Source organism: Haliotis cracherodii, unplaced genomic scaffold (assembly GCF_022045235.1).
Source record: "Haliotis cracherodii isolate W230 unplaced genomic scaffold, xgHalCrac1.p SCAF_12, whole genome shotgun sequence".
Lineage (NCBI taxonomy): Eukaryota > Metazoa > Mollusca > Gastropoda > Lepetellida > Haliotidae > Haliotis > Haliotis cracherodii.
In genome coordinates, this window is record NW_027266267.1 from 32,741,728 (window position 1) to 32,761,269 (window position 19,542).

Here is a 19,542-nt window from a genome sequence, read left to right on the forward strand (position 1 = left end):
CCAGGGGGAATTTCAGCGTCATGATTGGTCTGTGGTCGCAAATTTGGTATTGTCGGGAGTGTTTCTGTATCAAAGGGGCACTGATCTCTGACAATTGACCGGGACGGGTTGTTGCTAGGGTTCGGACGGGTAACTCGGGTACCCGGGTTGGGTGGACACTGAGTAGGACCCGGGTACCCACAGGACTACCCGGACCCGAGATGTATTGTTTAATGACAAAACTTATCTAGAACTCAATGGTTACACTACAAGTCACGAATGTTCGCATTTCTTTCTGACTATGCACCCATTCCTTCTGACTTCATATGGTGGAATAAAGATATAACTTAAGTCAACTTCAGTGTTTGCATGACCAGAATGTTTAATACATGTATCTTAATACGTCAGGGCTTTGGTAAAAAAAAATTCCCAATCGGACATGTTGTACCTATCTCTTGAGACCGACAGTGGGTACCCGGGTAGGGTCGGGTAATAGGGGGGTAGGTACCCGGGTAGTAAATTTGGACTCATCCCAGCCCGAGTTGTTGCCTTTGTTATTGTTTTTGTTCCCCATGGATACCCAAGAAATCTAAATGAGTGGCATATTTCCCTCTCGAAATGACGTGCTTTAAACAAATTGCATTTTATAGTATTACTAAGTGAGTCGGCGTTGTGTGTGAGTGCGTGTGGACACTAGGTAAGATATGTTATTGAAACATGGATCTGCCCTTTTAAAAATAATCACCGACTAAATGGCTTATGTAGAAAGGTTTTTAATTTGTTACATTTGGTATCTTCGTGGATACATTGGTATATTCGTTGACCTCAAAATTACAGTTCACTGTACGAACCGAAAACACTATGTGTTTGGTTTATTATTTTTCGATTGACTGAAATTATATCTTTAACGTGTCGCCGGATATATTGAAAGTTATTTTAATATTGCAGGAGTTAACGCTATTTCCTTTTACGTACTCTTCATCTCTTACTCCAGGTTGTCTAACCAGCAGTATCTCGTGCGCATATTTGGGGTGTGACGTGGACACTTTCAAATGTCACTTCTTGTCACGCCACAGCCGAGCGAAGGCCTTCTTGCTCACTCGACTGAACATCAATTAATACTGATGCTATTTATACCTTTTACAGAGAATAAATCGTTTTAAACCATCTTCACCGCCTTAGTCCACTTAATTACATCGCCGTCCAGGACCCGCGACAAACGTAAATAAAATATTCAGAGAACAATGAACTGCAAATCGACATTAGCCGAGGGATGCCTAACGTCTCGACTGTCAGACAGACTATCGCATCTCTAAGGCCAATCTCATTAAAATCAGACCTTAGTTCTCGCTACCGCTAAACAAACATCTGAAGACATCCCATTAGGGGTCACATAAAAACGACCTTTTATCCGACTAATCAGAGCCTCGCTTACCAGATTATGAAAGTGACAGTCGGAATGTGATTTCTAATCATGCTACCTCGAAAACTTTTACACGGGGTATTCTGAACGATAGTTACGGGTTAAACGACAGAATCCATACTAGACCATCTATTGGCCATTCCAGAATGTTCTTTTGTTCAGGTTTCAAATTTGTAATCGAGAATATGTCAAAATATGTTTCAAAGCGTCGTCGCCAATTTGAAAGTAGTGCCGTAAAGCACGAGAAAGGTCCATTCTGATTGGTCAATCCATTGGCCGGTCAAAGTCGGTCTGACGTGACCCGTAAGGGAATGTCCTCAGATCTTTGTTGAGCGGAAGCGAGAACAAAGATTTGATTTTAATGAGATTGCTCTAAGGCCGATATCAATTTTGACAAAATCGCCGTAAGCGCTCATAAAATCAATTGGACTTGTTTTATGTAGGGTGGAAACGTTGCTAGTTTTTAAAACCCCAAACCAATTGACTCTTCCCAAAGCGCATATTTCGTTACCACAGCGGGTGATTGGTGCGAGGTGGCTCTTTAGTATCTGATGTGATTCTCCATGCACAGACTCGAACAGTCCAAGCCAGTTCACTGGTCTAAGGGACGTAAATCTGAAAATACTATTAAACATTGACACACATATATTACACATCATCTCGTTTCTAAGTTCGAATCTTCTCGCCGGTGAGCCTGTGAGGTTTACGTTTTTCAGCCATTTTGCAATTATCTGAGTCTACTTTGTGTTAATATAAAACGTCTTTTGTGTTCCCCAATCATATTGACATCACCCCCAACAGAAGACCTTACTGTGCATATTTATGTATTTGTTAATATAATTGTAATTTGTGTGACAATCAAATTTAGCAATTATCAGTTGCCCTGCAAACTGCCGCACAGGGCATTGGCTACACATGGTGCCTGTACGCGGGAGTAGATAGCCTGCTGCTGACACGCCGAAAACTCGGGTTCGAATCCTAACATGAGTTTGCCTTAGGTTCTGTGGCCGTTAATTTGATATGAAAACCAGCGCTTTAAGTGTAATCATTGTCCCCACACACTGCCAGGTGCACTGTAGCACTTTATCACACGTTTTTTATTACAATATCAGAGAAGACAAGTGTGCGTATCTGTTGACTGGCGGGCGTGCATTTGAATAGAGGAAACACGGTAATTAGAGTAGTGTCATGCAAATTCTTTGGTACTGGTTGACTCTTGGTCACCTATAGATTCAGTAATGCTCTATTTCGTAGAATCTTACACAATCACATTCTGTACAAAAACACACTATCATCCTGATTTCGCCAGTATTAATGGAAGTACGACTGGTCACTGATCACAGTGGATGATGACCTTGACGGCTTTAGCGTCACGTGATATAGCAGTTTCGAAAGCACGCAAAGTCTCGTTTAGGGTGAAATGATGCGTTATCATCGGCTTGACGTTGATCTTGCCCGTAGATATCATCGCTAGTGCAGCTGGATAACTGAAATAAGAGCAAATCAATTTGTTTTCAGAAATAGTAATTTCAATTGAATAAAGGTTTATTTAAGCATGTTTGAAAGCATATATTATCTCAGACATGGTTAAACTTGGATAAAGGACATGTATTATTGCTAATTTGCGTCAGTATATTGAACGCACTGATTTTAAATAGTAATGAACGTTTAACGTGTCGATTGGGAATGTCGCCATTTCAACTCCGACATCCTCCCTTACATTCGAATGTCCGCCATCGTATGGTCTATGTTCCTGCTATGTTTCCCTATGTGCTTGAGGTCAAGAGTAGCTCAGGGTCCCGTGCCAGAAACCTTTGAATGTGGGTTCGAACCCCGTTTCACCCTGATTATGTTTCCAGGTTTGTCAGCACCATACCCGTGTTCGTGGGTTTCACCATTGAAGTGGTAAACGTCTGAGACCTGCATCCAACATGAAGCTGACGTGCCGTTCAGAAACAAAACTCAACCACTCATGTGCCACGGGGATGCAGTGATAGTGTTACTGGGATGCAGTGATTGTGTTACTGATGCAGTGATTGTGTTACTGATGCAGTTATTCTGTTACAGGGATGCAGTTATTATGTTACAGGAATGCAGTGATTGGGTAACAGGGATGCAGCGATTGTGTTACTGATGTAGTGATTGTGTTACTGATGCAGTGATCGTGTTACATGGATGCAGTTATTCTGTTACAGGGATGCAGTGGTTTTGTTACATGGATGCAGTGATTGTGTTTCAGGGATGCAGTGATAGTGTTACATGGATGCAGTGATTGTGTTACATGGATGCAGTGATTGTGTTACTGGGATGCAGTGATTGTGTTACATGGATGCAGTGATTGTGTTACTGATGCAGTTATTCTGTTACAGGGATGCAGTTATTATGTTACAGGAATGCAGTGATTGGGTAACAGGGATGCAGCGATTGTGTTACTGATGTAGTGATTGTGTTACTGATGCAGTGATCGTGTTACATGGATGCAGTTATTCTGTTACAGGGATGCAGTGGTTTTGTTACATGGATGTAGTGATTGTGTTTCAGGGATGCAGTGATAGTGTTACATGGATGCAGTGATTGTGTTACATGGATGCAGTGATTGTGTTACTGGGATGCAGTGATTGTGTTACATGGATGCAGTGATTGTGTTACTGATGCAGTGATTGTGTTACATGGATGCAGTGCTAGTGTTACAGGGATGCAGTGATTGTTACAGGGATGCAGTGATTGTGTTACAGGGATGCAGTGATTGTGTTACATGGATGCAGTTATTCTGTTACATGGATGCAGTGATAGTGTTACAGGGATGCAGTGATAGTGTTACATGGATGCAGTGATAGTGTTACTGATGCAGTGATTGTGTTACATGGATGCAGTGATTGTGTTACTGGGATGCAGTGATTGTGTTAAAGGAATGCAGTGCTAGTGTTACAGGGATGCAGTGCTAGTGTTATAGGGATGCAGTGATAGTATTACAGGGATGCAGTGATTGTGTTACAGGGATGCAGTGATTGTGTTACAGGGATGCAGTGATTGTGTTACATGGATGCAGTGATTATGTTACAGGGATGCAGTTAATTTTGTTACAGGGATGCAGCGATAGTGTTACAGGGATGCAGTGATAGTGTTACAGGGATGCAGTGATTGTGTTACAGGGATGCAGTGATTGTGTTACAGGGATGCAGTGATTGTGTTACATGGATGCAGTGATTATGTTACAGGGATGCAGTTAATTTTGTTACAGGGATGCAGCGATAGTGTTACAGGGATGCAGTGATAGTGTTACTGAGATGCAGTAATTGTGTTACAGGGATGCAGTGATTGTGTTACTGAGATGCAGTGATAGTGTTACAGGGATGCAGTGATTGTGTTACATGGATGCAGTTATTCTGTTACAGGGATGCCGTGATTGTGTTATAGGGATGCAATGATTGTGTTACAGGGATGCAGTGATTGTGTTACATGGATGCAGTTATTCTGTTACATGGATGCAGTGATAGTGTTACATGGATGCAGTGATTGTGTTACAGGGATGCAGTGATTGTGTTATAGGGATGCAGTGATTGTGTTACAGGGATGCAGTTATTTTGTTACATGGATGCAGTGATTGCGTTACTGAGATGCAGTGATTGTGTTACAGGGATGCAGTGATTGTGTTGCTGATGCAGTGATTGTGTTACAGGGATGCAGTGAGAGTGGTACAGGGATGCAGTGATTGTGTTACAGGGATGCAGTAGTGTTACCAGTTTGTATATCTGAAGACGCCCTTCATGTCCACTTGTTTCCTGAAGGCCTCGTCTAATGGTAGCACGGTCTGCTGTGACGGTCGTCCCACGACCACTAGACACCCGCCTGGCCGCGTCGCCTGGAATACAACCCCTCGGGTACAGACTCGTGACAGGGAATCAGTGAGTGAGTGAGTGAGTGTTCTTTAACACCGCAGTCAGTAATAGTCCAGCTAGATCAGCGAGTATACAGTGACACGTCCTCGACCGAGTAACAAAGTCGCACCAATTGATCACAAGGTAAGTCACAATCACCGTATCAAGACACAACTGGGGTGATGAAGATGATATTGTATTTTGTTTGCATCACAGAACCAACACATAATGCGGCCTTACTATGGTTACAGCGGTTGGTGGTGGTATTTCGTCTTAAGCAATATTGCAGAAATATAACCTAGGAACCAGACCAGAATGCAGACCTAAAAGTAGACACAGACTCAGATACATACCCAGATACTGATACAGACACCGATACGTACCCAGATACTGACACAGACTCAGATACATACATATACGCAGACGCACATACAAACACATATACAAATATAGCCACAGATAAATTAAATAGACACAAATACAGACACAGCTACCAATATAGGCACAGGTATATAAATATTGACACTTAAACAAATATAGACACAGACACAGGCGCAGGCAGACAGACACTTAAACAAATACAGACACAGACACAGGCACAGACAGACAGACACATATACAAATACAGACATAGGCACAGGCACAGGCAGACAGACACTTAAACAAATACAGACACAGACACAGGCACAGACAGACAGACACATATACAAATACAGACACAGGCACAGGCAGACAGACACATATACAAATACAGACAGGCACAGGCAGACAGACACGTATACAAATACAGACACAGGCACAGGCAGACAGACACATATACAAATACAGACACAGACACAGGCACAGGCAGACACATATACAAATACAGACACAGGCACAGGCACAGGCAGACAGACACGTATACAAATACAGACACAGGCACGGGCACAGGCAGACAGACACGTATACAAATACAGACACAGGCACGGGCACAGGCAGACACATATACAAATACAGACACAGACACAGGCACAGGCAGACACATATACAAATACAGACACAGACACAGGCACATGCAGACAGACACATATACAAATACAGACACAGACACAGGCACAGGCAGACACATATACAAATACAGACACAGACACAGGCACAGGCAGACACATATACAAATACAGACACAGGCACAGGCAGACACATATACAAATACAGACACAGGCACAGGCACAGGCAGACAGACACGCATACAAATACAGACACAGGCACGGGCACAGGCAGACAGACACGTATATAAATACAGACACAGGCACAGGCACAGGCAGACACATATACAAATACAGACACAGGCACAGGCACAGGCACAGGCTGGCAGACACATATACAAATACAGACACAGGCACGGGCACAGGTAGACAGACACATATACAAATACAGACACAGGCACAGGCACAGGCAGACAGACACATATACAAATACAGACACAGGCACAGGCAGACAGACACATATACAAATACAGACACAGGCACAGGCATAGGCAGACAGACACATATACAAATACAGACACAGGCACAGGCAGACAGACACATATACAAATACAGACACAGACACAGGCACAGGCAGACAGACATATACACAAATGCAGACAAAGATACAGATACCATCTTCCCGAGGAAAGGGAGTTAACTGACGGTAAAAGTCCGGTTTCCACACTTGCCGAACTGGGCTGGAAGTATGGTGTATATTTTGGCTGGACTAACGAGTAAATAGTCCAATCAAAATCGCGTAACGAAATCAACATCCGGTTCGTAAACTGCCGTGCAAATTTCGGTCGATTGCAGGATTTGCAAAGCATGTGTACCGCCAACTGGGCGTCAACTGATATTTTCTAAATCTATTTATGTTTTTTAATCAAGGTGCTCACGTGATGTGATACAGTCTGCGAAGTATTACAGACAAGATTACAATGCATTACAATATAGATTTTGATTATCAATCCGCCATTTTATTTGAAGCAAATGCAAGTGGTATGAGTGGTGTTATCTAATTGGTCAATAGGAGCAACATAGAAGGGACATAACTCGAAATGGCCATTGGTGGCGGTACGATCGATTCCAGTCTAGTTCGGCAAGGGCGGAAACTTGACAGTCAATTAACTCCCTTGCCTCGGATAGATGTAAAAATAAAGACAAATACAAATAAAGACACAGATACAAATACACACGCAGATACATATGCAGACGGAGGCGCAGACGCAGACGCAGAGGCAAACACTGACGCAGACGCAGAGGCAAACACTGACGCAGACTCAGACACAAATACAGACGCAGACGCAGATACAAACGCAGATGCAGACGCGGCCACAGTCGCTGTCAGAGAGACAGGTATATACACATATACAGACACAGACACAGACACAGACACAGACACAGACACAGACAAAAACACAGATAGTGGTACGAATAGATTCAGATACAGGTACGAATAGATAATCAGACCCACACAAATACAGAAACAGATACAAATACAGACACAGATACAAATACAGACACAGATACAAATACAGACACAGACAGAATGCAGATGCGGACAGACACAGACACATAATGATCACGTGTGCATGGCAATATTTATTGGGGTGAAACAAGACCTTCGAAATGTGTCCAGATACGTTCATTCCTATAAAGATAACGGAAAGACAATTAACGAATGGGACATTTAAGGAAAGGTTGTGAGTAAAAAGCTCGTTCTCTGAACCGTGATCAGGCGGGTGTCTCGTGACTCACGTGAATTCCCAGAACATAACTGTAGTCCACGCTACTACACTCAATCGTCACTTCCGGTTGACTGCCCATCAAAGCCTCGATTTCACCAGCAACTTCAAGCTTATCTCGTCCAGTCACGTTAATTGTGTGGTCTGCCCCGAGTGATTTGGCCATCCTCAGTCTGTTGTCATCTATATCTGTATTTAAATTAAGATGTAAAGATTATTGTCAACCTCATAATAGAACCAGGTATATGTTTGTCTTTCAGTTATTAGTTCGTGTTAAACCTGAAGAGGACATACACCCAAAGTCAGCGAGAGTTATCTCCCGTGGCTTGACAAACGTGTCATTAGGAAAGTAAAGTACACTGCTTGAAAAATCATCTCTTTAACAGACACGGTGGTAGTAACCAATGAAGCAGTCAATAGTTATACACTGGCGTATCCAGACGGGGTGGGTGTGGGTATCCTCCCACCTTAAATGTTCATAGAGACCTTGGGTAATATGTGAACACTGTGGTTATGTAGTGACGTTATGTTTATCTTTTATGGACACAGGTCACACAGTTGACTCAGGCGTTGTTACTTGCTGCTCAACTTCGTCAACCTTTGTCCTGCAAGGGTCCGCTAATCTAGGGTTTGAATCCCAGCGACCCTTGGTCTGTCAGCATGCTAAGGGTTACAGAGTGCCAGGATTCAGCACAAAACCCTTCTTCGTGATTTTCACCAAAGTAGTAAACATCTGAGACCTACATGGATTTCCTGCCACATTGTCCAGACTCGATTATTCACAGGCCGCCGTGATATAGCTGTCGTATTGCGTGCTGCGGCGTACAACATCATTCTTTCACTCACTTTACAGAACCTGTGATTAAAACCTGTGAGGCCCCAGCCGCTTTCCCCGCCATCATGCACAGGATTCCTACAGGACCTGTGGGGCACAGATAAAGGAAGATGCATGACATATGATTTAACGATTGCAGGTTACAGCATCTTGTAACTAGTCTGTAAAGGTCTGTAGGATTCCACAATGCTGTGTGTTACGTCATCGTACAGCCACGAGTGATTTGGTTGCAGATTATGTTTTGGCAAGTTGCATGAAGGTCACGAACGTTTAAATGTGAAGGTCGAGTTTGAGAAAAGGGGAGACCACTCACTGAGTAACTGATTTGACGGTTAAAATATAATAGCATATGGGGCATCGTGTCTCAAAAAATTGTTCGAAAGAACACGATCGTTTTATGGCGTTTACTGTTATACCTGCTCCACAGATCAGTAGTTTTGATCCAAGAGTTACTTCCCCTCGGCGACATGCGTAGATCGCGACAGAGAGTGGTTCCATCAGTGCGCCTTCATCTAAAGTCACGTGATCAGGTAGTCTGTATTGAACATGAAGCAGTATTTGAACTATCGTAAAAAGAGAATGTTTTCTCAGTCTGTAATTCAAACTACACAAAATGACCAGTTTCCATAATGGAAGTTACAGCTACTATTAACTACACGCCTAGTTGTATGATGGGTACCCGTAAGAACGAGACGTGGTGACTCACACCATTGAATACATCTAGTTAGAGAGGACACCACCATGATGGGAAATGTTTTTCGAGGTCTATAAGTTGATTGTGGTTAAACAGTTCAAGTGTTCCGCTGTTTTTGCATTCCGAGTACAACATTAAATACGTAGGTTAACACCGCAAGCAGGGGGTGAATATATATTAAATTACGTGACAGTAAGCACTTGTCAGGTCAGTCGGCGGTCAGTAAATAATCGAAAGCGGGCAAGGCAAACCAGTGGTTGATAGCATGAGCTCAATCAGTCAGGTCACACCTTGTAACCCCCGTTCCCCCATTCAGTCGAAACAAAGCGTACGGGTTCTGTTCTATCCGGGAATCAACACGTTATCGCGATCAATGAAAACAACGTATCTAGAAATAAGATAGTAAGGTCAGTGGATCAGAATATAAAATTAACACGGTTATTGAATTATTGGTGTTACCTTTACATCTTACCCATGAAGATCCGGATTCAGCAACCATACTTGCCGTAAAAGGCGTCTATACTTGTCGTAAGAGGCGACTAACGAGATCGAGTGGTCAGGCTCGCCGGCATGGTTGATGCATGTCATCATATCCCAATTGCATGGATCAATGCTCATGATGTCAATCGCTGGGTTTACAGACCGCGCCATACAGGTAGGCTCTGTTCCACAAGCTAGGATGATCGTAACTCCCTAACTTTAACATAGACTGTCGACAGCCGTAGCGGTTAGATCGCCTTGTGCGACGGGGCCCTGGAACATTGCTCAGCGCGGAGTTAAACAACAACCTTTACATATGGTAGATCTAGGTTATATGTGCACTGAACATTCACTGAAAAGTATATTTTGGGTTATTACATAATCCCCAGTGTGATTACCACACTTACACCGCATTATTTATCGACCAATGCATTTTCTAGGGATGCTTTGGATATTTTCACAAAAGAAAATGTGTCGTCATATGCATGGTTTTCCCCCACAACGTATTTGCCTGTGTTGAAGAAGCGACTGAAAAAGGTATGCTGTCTATTGAAAAGATCCCAGCACTTTCCCCAAAATATAAAATGGCGGATCGCTTCGGTTCTCTTTCTTGGATATTATTATTGCAAATCCATGGGTTGAGACTGCTGGGATTTTATCGAAAAAAACATAATTGTCCCCGAAAATAAAATGAATCATTAAGCTTAAATTCATCATTAAAATATAATTGCCTGCTATAAAAATGAAATTGCTTCAAGGTGTGTTTCTTTAAAAAAATTCAAGATCACCCCAGAATATCAAACTGTCGGACCCTTAGTCAGCTGCTAGATTGCGTATGCCTACATACAGGTCCACTTAAGCATCAATAAGAGTTGACTTAAATGGGGATCTGGTGGTCAGCCTCGTTTCATCGTATCTCGAATGCCTGTACATCCGTACAATTTGCCTGTCAGCAGACTACTATCTACAGGCCGTGCGATACAGTTGGAATAGTTCTGAATGCGGCTTAAACAAGTGCCTGAATTTTGTAGCTTACTTGAAACAAAAATCTTCAGCGTGTTTGTAATAACGGCAAATGTTTCCATGATCAGGGGGCGTGGCACAGAACGTGATGTCCGGACAGAGGTTGTAGGTGCCTTGCTTGCACTGGAAACACTGGCGGCACGGCGTGCCAGGCTCTATCGCCACGCGATCTCCTAAGATAAGATAAAACTTTATTATTCAATTTCACAGTCAATTATGACTAAAATATGAAAATAAGAAACTACATTCCGAGGCAATTTTCTTTGGTAATCTCGTGAATGAATTTTTGGATTTGACCCAGAGAAAGCCTGTTGTAACAAGGTCGAAGAAACGCGGTTGTTGATCGTTACCATACTCTGACACATTGTCTTTCCATGTCATAACATTTACTTTGCAGCAGTAAAAGTTTAACACTGATTCTGTTTATTGTTTGTGTGTCACAATCACTCTTGCCTTTGGTGAGGTGAGGTGAAATTGGGTTTTATCGTCGCGTCCAAGAATATTGCACTTATATAGCGACGTGCATGCACGTGTGTGTGTGTGGCTGCTTGTACTAGTCCGGACTGATGCCTATTTATAGTGCTAGCCAGTGAGATACCATGCCGCAGTTTAACATGAATACCTCACTAACCTAACGTCGCGTCCCAGATTATTGCACTTATATAGCGACGTGCATGCACGAGCGCCAGATAGGGTAACAACAAGTACCATCTTTTACATCTTTTGGTCTGACGCGGCCGGGGATCGAACCCCGGACCTTCCGCTCTCCGGGCGGACGCTCTACCTCTAGACTCTTGCCTTCGAGTAAGTGAGTGAGTTGGGTTTAACTCCGCTTTCAACATTATGTCAGTCATATCGCGGCGTGTCAGCTTAATGTGGGAGGAAAGCCCGAAGTGATGCAGGTCTCAGACGTTTACCACTTCGGTGAAACCCACGAGCACGGGTATGGTGCTGACAAAGCTAGAAACATAATCGGGGCGAACCAGGATTCGAACCCACAAATCATAGGTTCCAAGGGACGCAACTCTGCACAGGGAATCGGGGCGCCTTAGACGACTGGGCCACCCGTGCCCCCTCTCTTGCCTTCGAGTATATATGACTTTGAATATGTACATAAGAAAAAAGACACCGAAGCCTGGGTTGTATGCATACATTTACCCAAGGGGGTAACCTTTGTTGTTTATTTGTTGTTTAACGCGGCACTCAGCAATATCCCAGCTATATGACCGCGTTCTGTAAATACTAGAGTCTGGACCAGACAATTGTTATATGGCAGTGTATTTTTTTTTGAACAATGATTGTAACTGTGTAACGTTGTTTCTGTTGAGATTCGGTAGACGCTCATTGGATTGTATTTGGGCAGTGATTAGTCGTCAGGAATGTAGTACTATTTAATGTAAGCAGTCGCCAGGAAATTTAGATTGTAGAGTGGTGTGGTAACTTCCGGAAACGGCGAGACTTGTCCACCATTGTATAGAGCCTTACAGCACTGTCTAGAAAGTTCTGTAAGCTAGTTAGACGGTATATAATGCGACAAGAGCATGCCTTTCGTATCTCTCACTCATTTTCATCACGTCAAGACGAGCTTCCATGTAGGGATCACTCATTATCCGTGATTCCCTGTCTAGCCCATCACGGAAGCTTGACCACTATCGCCGCCGGGTGAATGTATATTATTATCACTGGCATTTGCTATCACCGCTGTATTAGAGGATAATTATAAAATAAAGTTGAAAAAATTTGGGAGGGAAATGAACCTATGAACGGTAAGAAATGTGACTCCAATAGGTAGAAATATAGTCCCCAAAAGCATCTTATTGTCAAAATTGAAACATATTTTTCTTCCATACCCAACCCTCCAAAAGATGTGATTGATACTTATCAGAAAAGATGTTTCAAATTTGCATGGGAGAGAAAACCGAATAAAGTGAAAAGACAAATAATGCCCCAACCCCCAAAACATGGTGGAATTAACATGCCAATTATAAAGGATGTGATTGCAGCACAAAAACCTTCATGGATCAGAAGATTATAGTATTATCACTTAAAATGGACTGAGTTAGTTGCTTGCTTATTTCCAAATAGAGAGAGATTATGGTTGTCAGATGCCACCTGTGTTGACGTATTTATTGCTAGAATACCAGGAATGTATTTTGGAAGGATGTTTTGGAAGTTTTGGCACCACCACCCACTTGTCCAAAAAGAAACTGAAAACTGGTCAAGATATTGTGAGACAATCTATATGGTTTAATAGTAGAATACAAATAGGAAATAGCCCAATCATTTATAAACATTGGTCAAGCAGAGGTGTAACCTTCATTGGGGATTTAGTGGATGACAAAGGTAAAGTTTATGTATTTGATGCTTTTGTGCATATGTATGGACTCCAAACAAATTAGAATATAATGGAGTTGTTAATGCAGTCAAACAATTTTGTTAGGTAAAGTAATTGAATGTTTTCAATTCTGTATCTCCTCGACCAAACCATGCCACTCAATATATCACATCTGCTAAACCAAAATATGGGTAGTAAAGAATTTTACAAGACTTTATCAGCACAGGAGTTTGTTAAATTCCATGACATTGAACAATGGGAAAGTATACTAAATAAGACATTTTGTGAAACGGATTGGCAAGAACATATATTGAGGGCAAAAAGATGCACCCAGAGTGAGGATATTAGATGGTTTCAGTTTAAGATTATTCACTACATACTTACAACTAACAAATATTTATATAAAATTGGATATGTTGATTCTCCTATGTTTACTTCCTGTACAAATCAACCTGAAACTACAATCAATATGTTGTATGATAGTGGACATGTAAGAAAGATTTGGGGGAAACTGTACATTTGGATAAAATCCGATGTGGAAGGAACCATTGATTTAATCAGACGAAATGTTTGTTTGGATTTCAAGGGAAACACAACAACCCACTGAATATTGTACTCTTAATAACAAAACAAGGAATATACAGACAATGTAGGACAGGATTACTGCCACATTTTGAACACATACAGCATGAGATCTTACAATGCTACAAAGGTAATGTCATTTACAAATTCTAACTATGCAAACGTGTTTAGTTACTGGTCTTCCTTCCACACTTTGTTTAAAACCTAATTTGTAAGACACACTGATACAGTACGTTGACTTGACAGGCAAGAATGTATATGCATGAAAAGATGTACATTTCTTGAATACCATGTACCACATTTGTATTGACATGACATGTAAATATATGCTGTACCTGCTGAGATGAATAAAGAAGGAAAAGAAAATATTTCCACAAGAACATGTTCAGCCAGAAAACAATAAGGTAAAATAACGCTTACCTATTTTTAAGGTTTTGACCTTTGACCCGACCTTGGCCACAGTCCCGCTGCCCTCATGGCCGATAATCATCGGGGACTCGAGCCTGAATCTCCTATTGCCGCCACGCTGCCAGTACATGATGTCAGATCCGCAGATCCCAACAGAACCCATTCGTAGCAGAACTTCTGCAAAGAGACCGCCGTAATATGTAGGCAGGTGTGTGTCCTTATGAAACATAGGTCAGTTAAATGACAACAACAATAATAGTACTCCACAGACTAGCTTCCTGTTGAATGAATGAATGTGTGCAGGAAGGAAAAGAATACTTGATCCCGTGTTTATTCAGGTGAACACCTGGTATCTGAGTAGCTGAGGTGAAATTGGGTTTAACGCGTCGCGTCGCGTCGCGTCCAAGATTATTGCACTTATATAACGACGTGCATGCATGTGTGTGTGTGTGTGTGTGTGTGTGTGTGTGTGTGTGTGTGTGTGTGTGTGTGTGTTGTTGTTTTTTGCTGCTTGTAATAGTCCGGACTGATGCCGATTTATTGTGCTAGCACACTGAGATACCATGCCGCAGTTTAACATGAACACCTCACTCAGCCCTTAACTCCGGGCACCAGACAAGTACAACCCCTGACGTTTCGCTCTCCGGGCGGACACTCTACCACAAGACCACGGAGGCGGTCCGGTGATTCATAAACACATGCTCAATCGACTCTGCTTTTATCAGAGATTTCTTATAAATATGGAAAGGATATTGTCCCTTTTATTTATTTATGTTTTAGTTTTATTTATCAAATTGCAGGATCAGATTTGTAATTGCAGTATGCTGAAGGCACTACTTATGAAAAAACTTACCATTATCTTCAAGGTCAGGCACTGGAATCGGTTCCTGCGAATCAGAAGGACGCGAGGGATATTTGGGAATAAGAGCTAAGAGGTTAAGGGCGCGTTAGGCGAAAGACTAACGTTTCCAGACTAAATAGTTTCAACACTAGCGTTTACAGATGACAAATACATTCTGTTATTACTGAAAACAAAATGGCATCTTGAACTTATCCCAAATTAAAGTTGAAACTATATTACAAATTATAAACTTTAATTTTTATTTGTTATTTAAGGCCATATATTTAACTTCTAAACATGGAATATTTAAGCTACATGACGACCGTTGGACTAGATAAAAGAGTGAATGATATTGTGAGCAGCGATCCACACAGTCGGGTACGATGACACCCAATGTTTGCAAATGAGGTAGAGAGCATGTATATGTACATGTAAAGACAATAAAATCAATAAGTTAACAAAAGGGTAGAAACTAACAAGGGGAGCCAACAGATGATTGGCGTTGATGGGTGATTAGCAATAAACAATGGAGGCCAACACTTTACAGTAGTTAGCGCTGCCTCGTGGCATTCATTCACCTGATGAAGGAGTAAGCTTTTACTCCGAAACGTTGTGTTCCTCATAAGAAAGAAGTTGACATCCATATATTCTCTTCCTTATGATATCATATTCATCGATCTACACAACTGGGATACAATGACATGTATCAACCAAGTTGGCGAGCCTGACCACCCGATCCCGTTAGTCGCCCCTTAAGACAAGCATAGTCGCCTTTTACGGCAAGCATGGGTTGCTGAAGACATATTCTACCACGTATCTTCAGGGGTTGTGTGTGTCTTATTTGCATACTGAGCTAACCCGTAAGGGACTACGCGTATGAACATAGGTCCCTAGCTCGTTAGCAACCGCTGTTTGTGGTAGGACGCGACTAGATGGGTCAGGTGGTCAGGCTCGGTGACCTGCTTGATTACATGGCATTGTATCCCAGTTGCCTGGATTTTATATTTTTCAGGAAAATGACTGTTCACATCAGGCAGGTTTTGAACTGGAGCCTTTCGAGATTCTGGAATATATATATGTTTTGTTTCCAAAGTAACAAGTTCAAATGAGGGAGAGGATTGCTTCCGGTTTCATTATTTCTCCATGTACCTTTACAAATGTATTAGGCTAGTTACGACTGGTGCCTGTCGTTTTCACAGAAATATAAGAATATTTATTTACAACCGTAAGCCTGCAAGGATGGCGGGGGATATTGAATATTCTGAGCTCGCAACCTGCTGTGGGAAAGTTAGAAATAATTAGTATAGTATTAATATAATATTTTTATTCTAGTAAATTATGACCTAAATTATTCAATCGCATCTGAAAGATTTCATAAAGATAAGGAGATAACTATGTGCTCGTCACGAGAAAATGTGGTGCACCTGCTAAATTGACTCGCGCAAGTCTAGTCCATATTTATATAGGGGTGTCAAACCATTCAAAAATTGTGCTTTCTTGATAGTTGAAATATTTTCACTGTATATCCTGAAATTTGTATCGTTATTTGTCAGTTGCTAGATAATTCTCTCATGCTTGGTCATGCAAGGGGTTCTAAACACCCTCAGATTTTAAAATGTCACGCGTAACTGCGGAGTCCATCCAACACGTTCAGCGAGGATTTGTTTGTGGCGAGATTGTGATGCTTTCATTATTAATTTCTTATGCATGTTATGGTTCTTGAAGTAGGCAAAGCCAAGATCTGTTGTCTTTGGGTCAATCCCAACTTGATTAGAAGTTACTTGCCTAGTCATGTATCGCCACTGGTTATGTTTCTCCTTGTACTGTTCAATGTAAATGATATGAATGGTGACATGGCTTGCGTGGATTATTTGAACTAAACTATGTATAAAATGTCAACACTATAACATATAACATTTAACACAATTCTAATAATGAGCACCTAATGACAGTGTTTTCAATAGAAAGCATAAACACGCATGCGACCTTTAATTGAGACCACGGAATGAGAAACACAATCCATGTTAGTCAGCGTTAACACCAATATAAATCTAGTGAACCTTGGTCACCCGATGCTTGAGAAAACCAACAGGTGTTCCAACCGACTGCGCAAGCGAAATGTACATTAGTCGTGATGCACGTGAGCTTCGTGACATGCACGTGAAATCCGTGATAGGTTTGTATACTCACGATCACAAGATCTTTGACTGCGCGGAGAACTGCTGCCTCGTTGTGTTGAACCGCCATGCTTGTTAAATATGTATGTATGACGGAAGATTATCACTGGCTGTGACACACATTTGATGCATTCAACCCTTTTTGTGTGGTATGTAGTGCACGTGAGCTTCGTGACATGCACGTGAAATCCGTGATAGGTTTGTATACTCACGATCACAAGATCTTTGACTGCGCGGAGAACTGCTGCCTCGTTGTGTTGAACCGCCATGCTTGTTAAATATATATGTATGACGGAAGATTATCACTGGCTGTGACACACATTTGATGCATTCAACCCTTTTTGTGTGGTATGTAGTGCACGTGAGCTTCGTGACATGCACGAGAAATCCGTGACAGGTTTGTATACTCACGATCACCAGATCTTTGACTGCGCGGAGAACTGCTGCCTCGTTGTGTTGAACCGCCATGCTTGTTATATATGTATGTATGACGGAAGATCACACTGGCTGTGACACACATTTAAAACATTCAACCCTTTCCATGTGGTATGTAGTGCAGCTGGTATTTATCACGTGAGGTCACAGCTAGGTGAACTAGGTCATGAAATGGATTAAAGTGGTGCTACCTATTTGCTGTCACACAGACCACTTGTAGGTATGTAATGTCATTCTCAGCACTCATCCGCATGACACGTAGATATGTCCTGAATTGTATCTTCAAGACTACCAGCCCCGAAAGTGATCTGGTTCAGACTCGATTATTTACAGACCGCCATATAGCTGGTATATTGCTGAGTGCGGCGTTAAGCAACAAACAAACAAACAAAACCATCGTCGCTTGTTCAATGTGTCAATCGGCGGTGGAGTAGCCTAGTGGTTAAAGTGTTCGCTTGTCGCGTCGAGGTCCTTGGGTTGATTCCCCACATGGGTACAATGTGTGTCTGGTGTCACCCGCCGCGATGTTGCGGCGTTAAACCATACTTACTCCCTCAATGTATCAAACATTACACAGCAATGTATTAGAACAATTACCCTGGACACAATTGCTCACATAGTTTCGTTTTGACTAAAATAGCCATCCATGCAAATTACACGTCTACCCACAGCAGTTTTGTGCGAAGTTGGACAAGGAAATAGGACAATATGACTTCACTCATTACTTAGTGTGGCATGTGTTTGTGATGGGTGCCACGCTTGCCTTTTCGCAAACACCTGGTGTCATCACTATTTGATAATGATTCACAAACACATGAGACCCGTGAAGATGCGTGTCGTAAAAGGCGACTATGCTTGTCGTAAGAGGGATCGGGTGATCGTAAGAGGGATCGGCGACTAACGGGATCGGGTGGTCAGGCTCGCTGACTTGGTTGATGCATGTCATCGATCCCAATTGCGTGGATCGATGCTCATGATATCATTCACTGGATTGTCTTGTCCAGACTCGATTATTTACAGACCGCCGTCATATAGCTGGAATATTGCTGAGTGCGGCATAAAACAACAAACCAACTAACCAACACAAACACATGAATCGTACGATGGATTCTATTTTTAGTAGAGATGACTTATGATTACGGAAAGGCTTTTGTCGTTTCTATTCCAATCGAAGTAACAGTTGCGTATTGGTGCAAGGTATTTATTCTCACAGAAGGGAGTTATAGAATGCGATGGACAATCGTGAACAATCATGGACAATCGTGGACAATCGTGGACAATCGTGGATGTCTCTTTCTATCCCAACAGAAACGTCCATTACAGTGGATGTATTTAACACCCGCGGGGGTCCCGGTTAGGAATGTAGGTCCCCAGCAAACTCGGCTCAAATAAAAAAGAGTTGGTCAGGCTTGCTGACGTGGTTGATGCATGTCACCGTATCCCAAATACCTATATCGATGCGCATGATGTGAATCACTGGATTGTCTGGTCGACACTCGATTACTTACAGACCGCCGCCATAAAGCTGGAATATTGCTTAGTGCGGCGAACACAACAAGCCATAAAACAAACAGTTCAATCAAACTCGCGCTGTCACTCATACTTTGGAATTTGTTTTCCGATTATGATCGACCACTCGTTATACATTTGCACTGCCAAATGAAGAGAACCATGAATGGTATACGCCCCCTTTTGGGACA

At 42.2% G+C, this 19,542-nt stretch overlaps 1 protein-coding gene across 1 annotated transcript; it reads right to left on the reverse strand.

Annotated features, from left to right (window-relative positions):
• Positions 1-2,531: 2,531 nt before the first annotated feature.
• LOC139457784 (sorbitol dehydrogenase-like) lies at positions 2,532-17,842 on the reverse strand. The gene is made up of 9 exons (XM_071239131.1): positions 17,819-17,842; positions 15,243-15,276; positions 14,402-14,566; positions 11,078-11,237; positions 9,284-9,402; positions 8,889-8,954; positions 8,046-8,221; positions 5,143-5,264; positions 2,532-2,889 (listed from the first exon to the last, which is right to left on the reverse strand). Exons 3-9 carry the CDS (start codon positions 14,550-14,552, stop codon positions 2,733-2,735), a joined length of 951 nt encoding a protein of 316 aa, XP_071095232.1. The 5' UTR covers positions 14,553-14,566; positions 15,243-15,276; positions 17,819-17,842; the 3' UTR covers positions 2,532-2,732.
• Between the last annotated feature and the right edge of the window lie 1,700 nt (positions 17,843-19,542).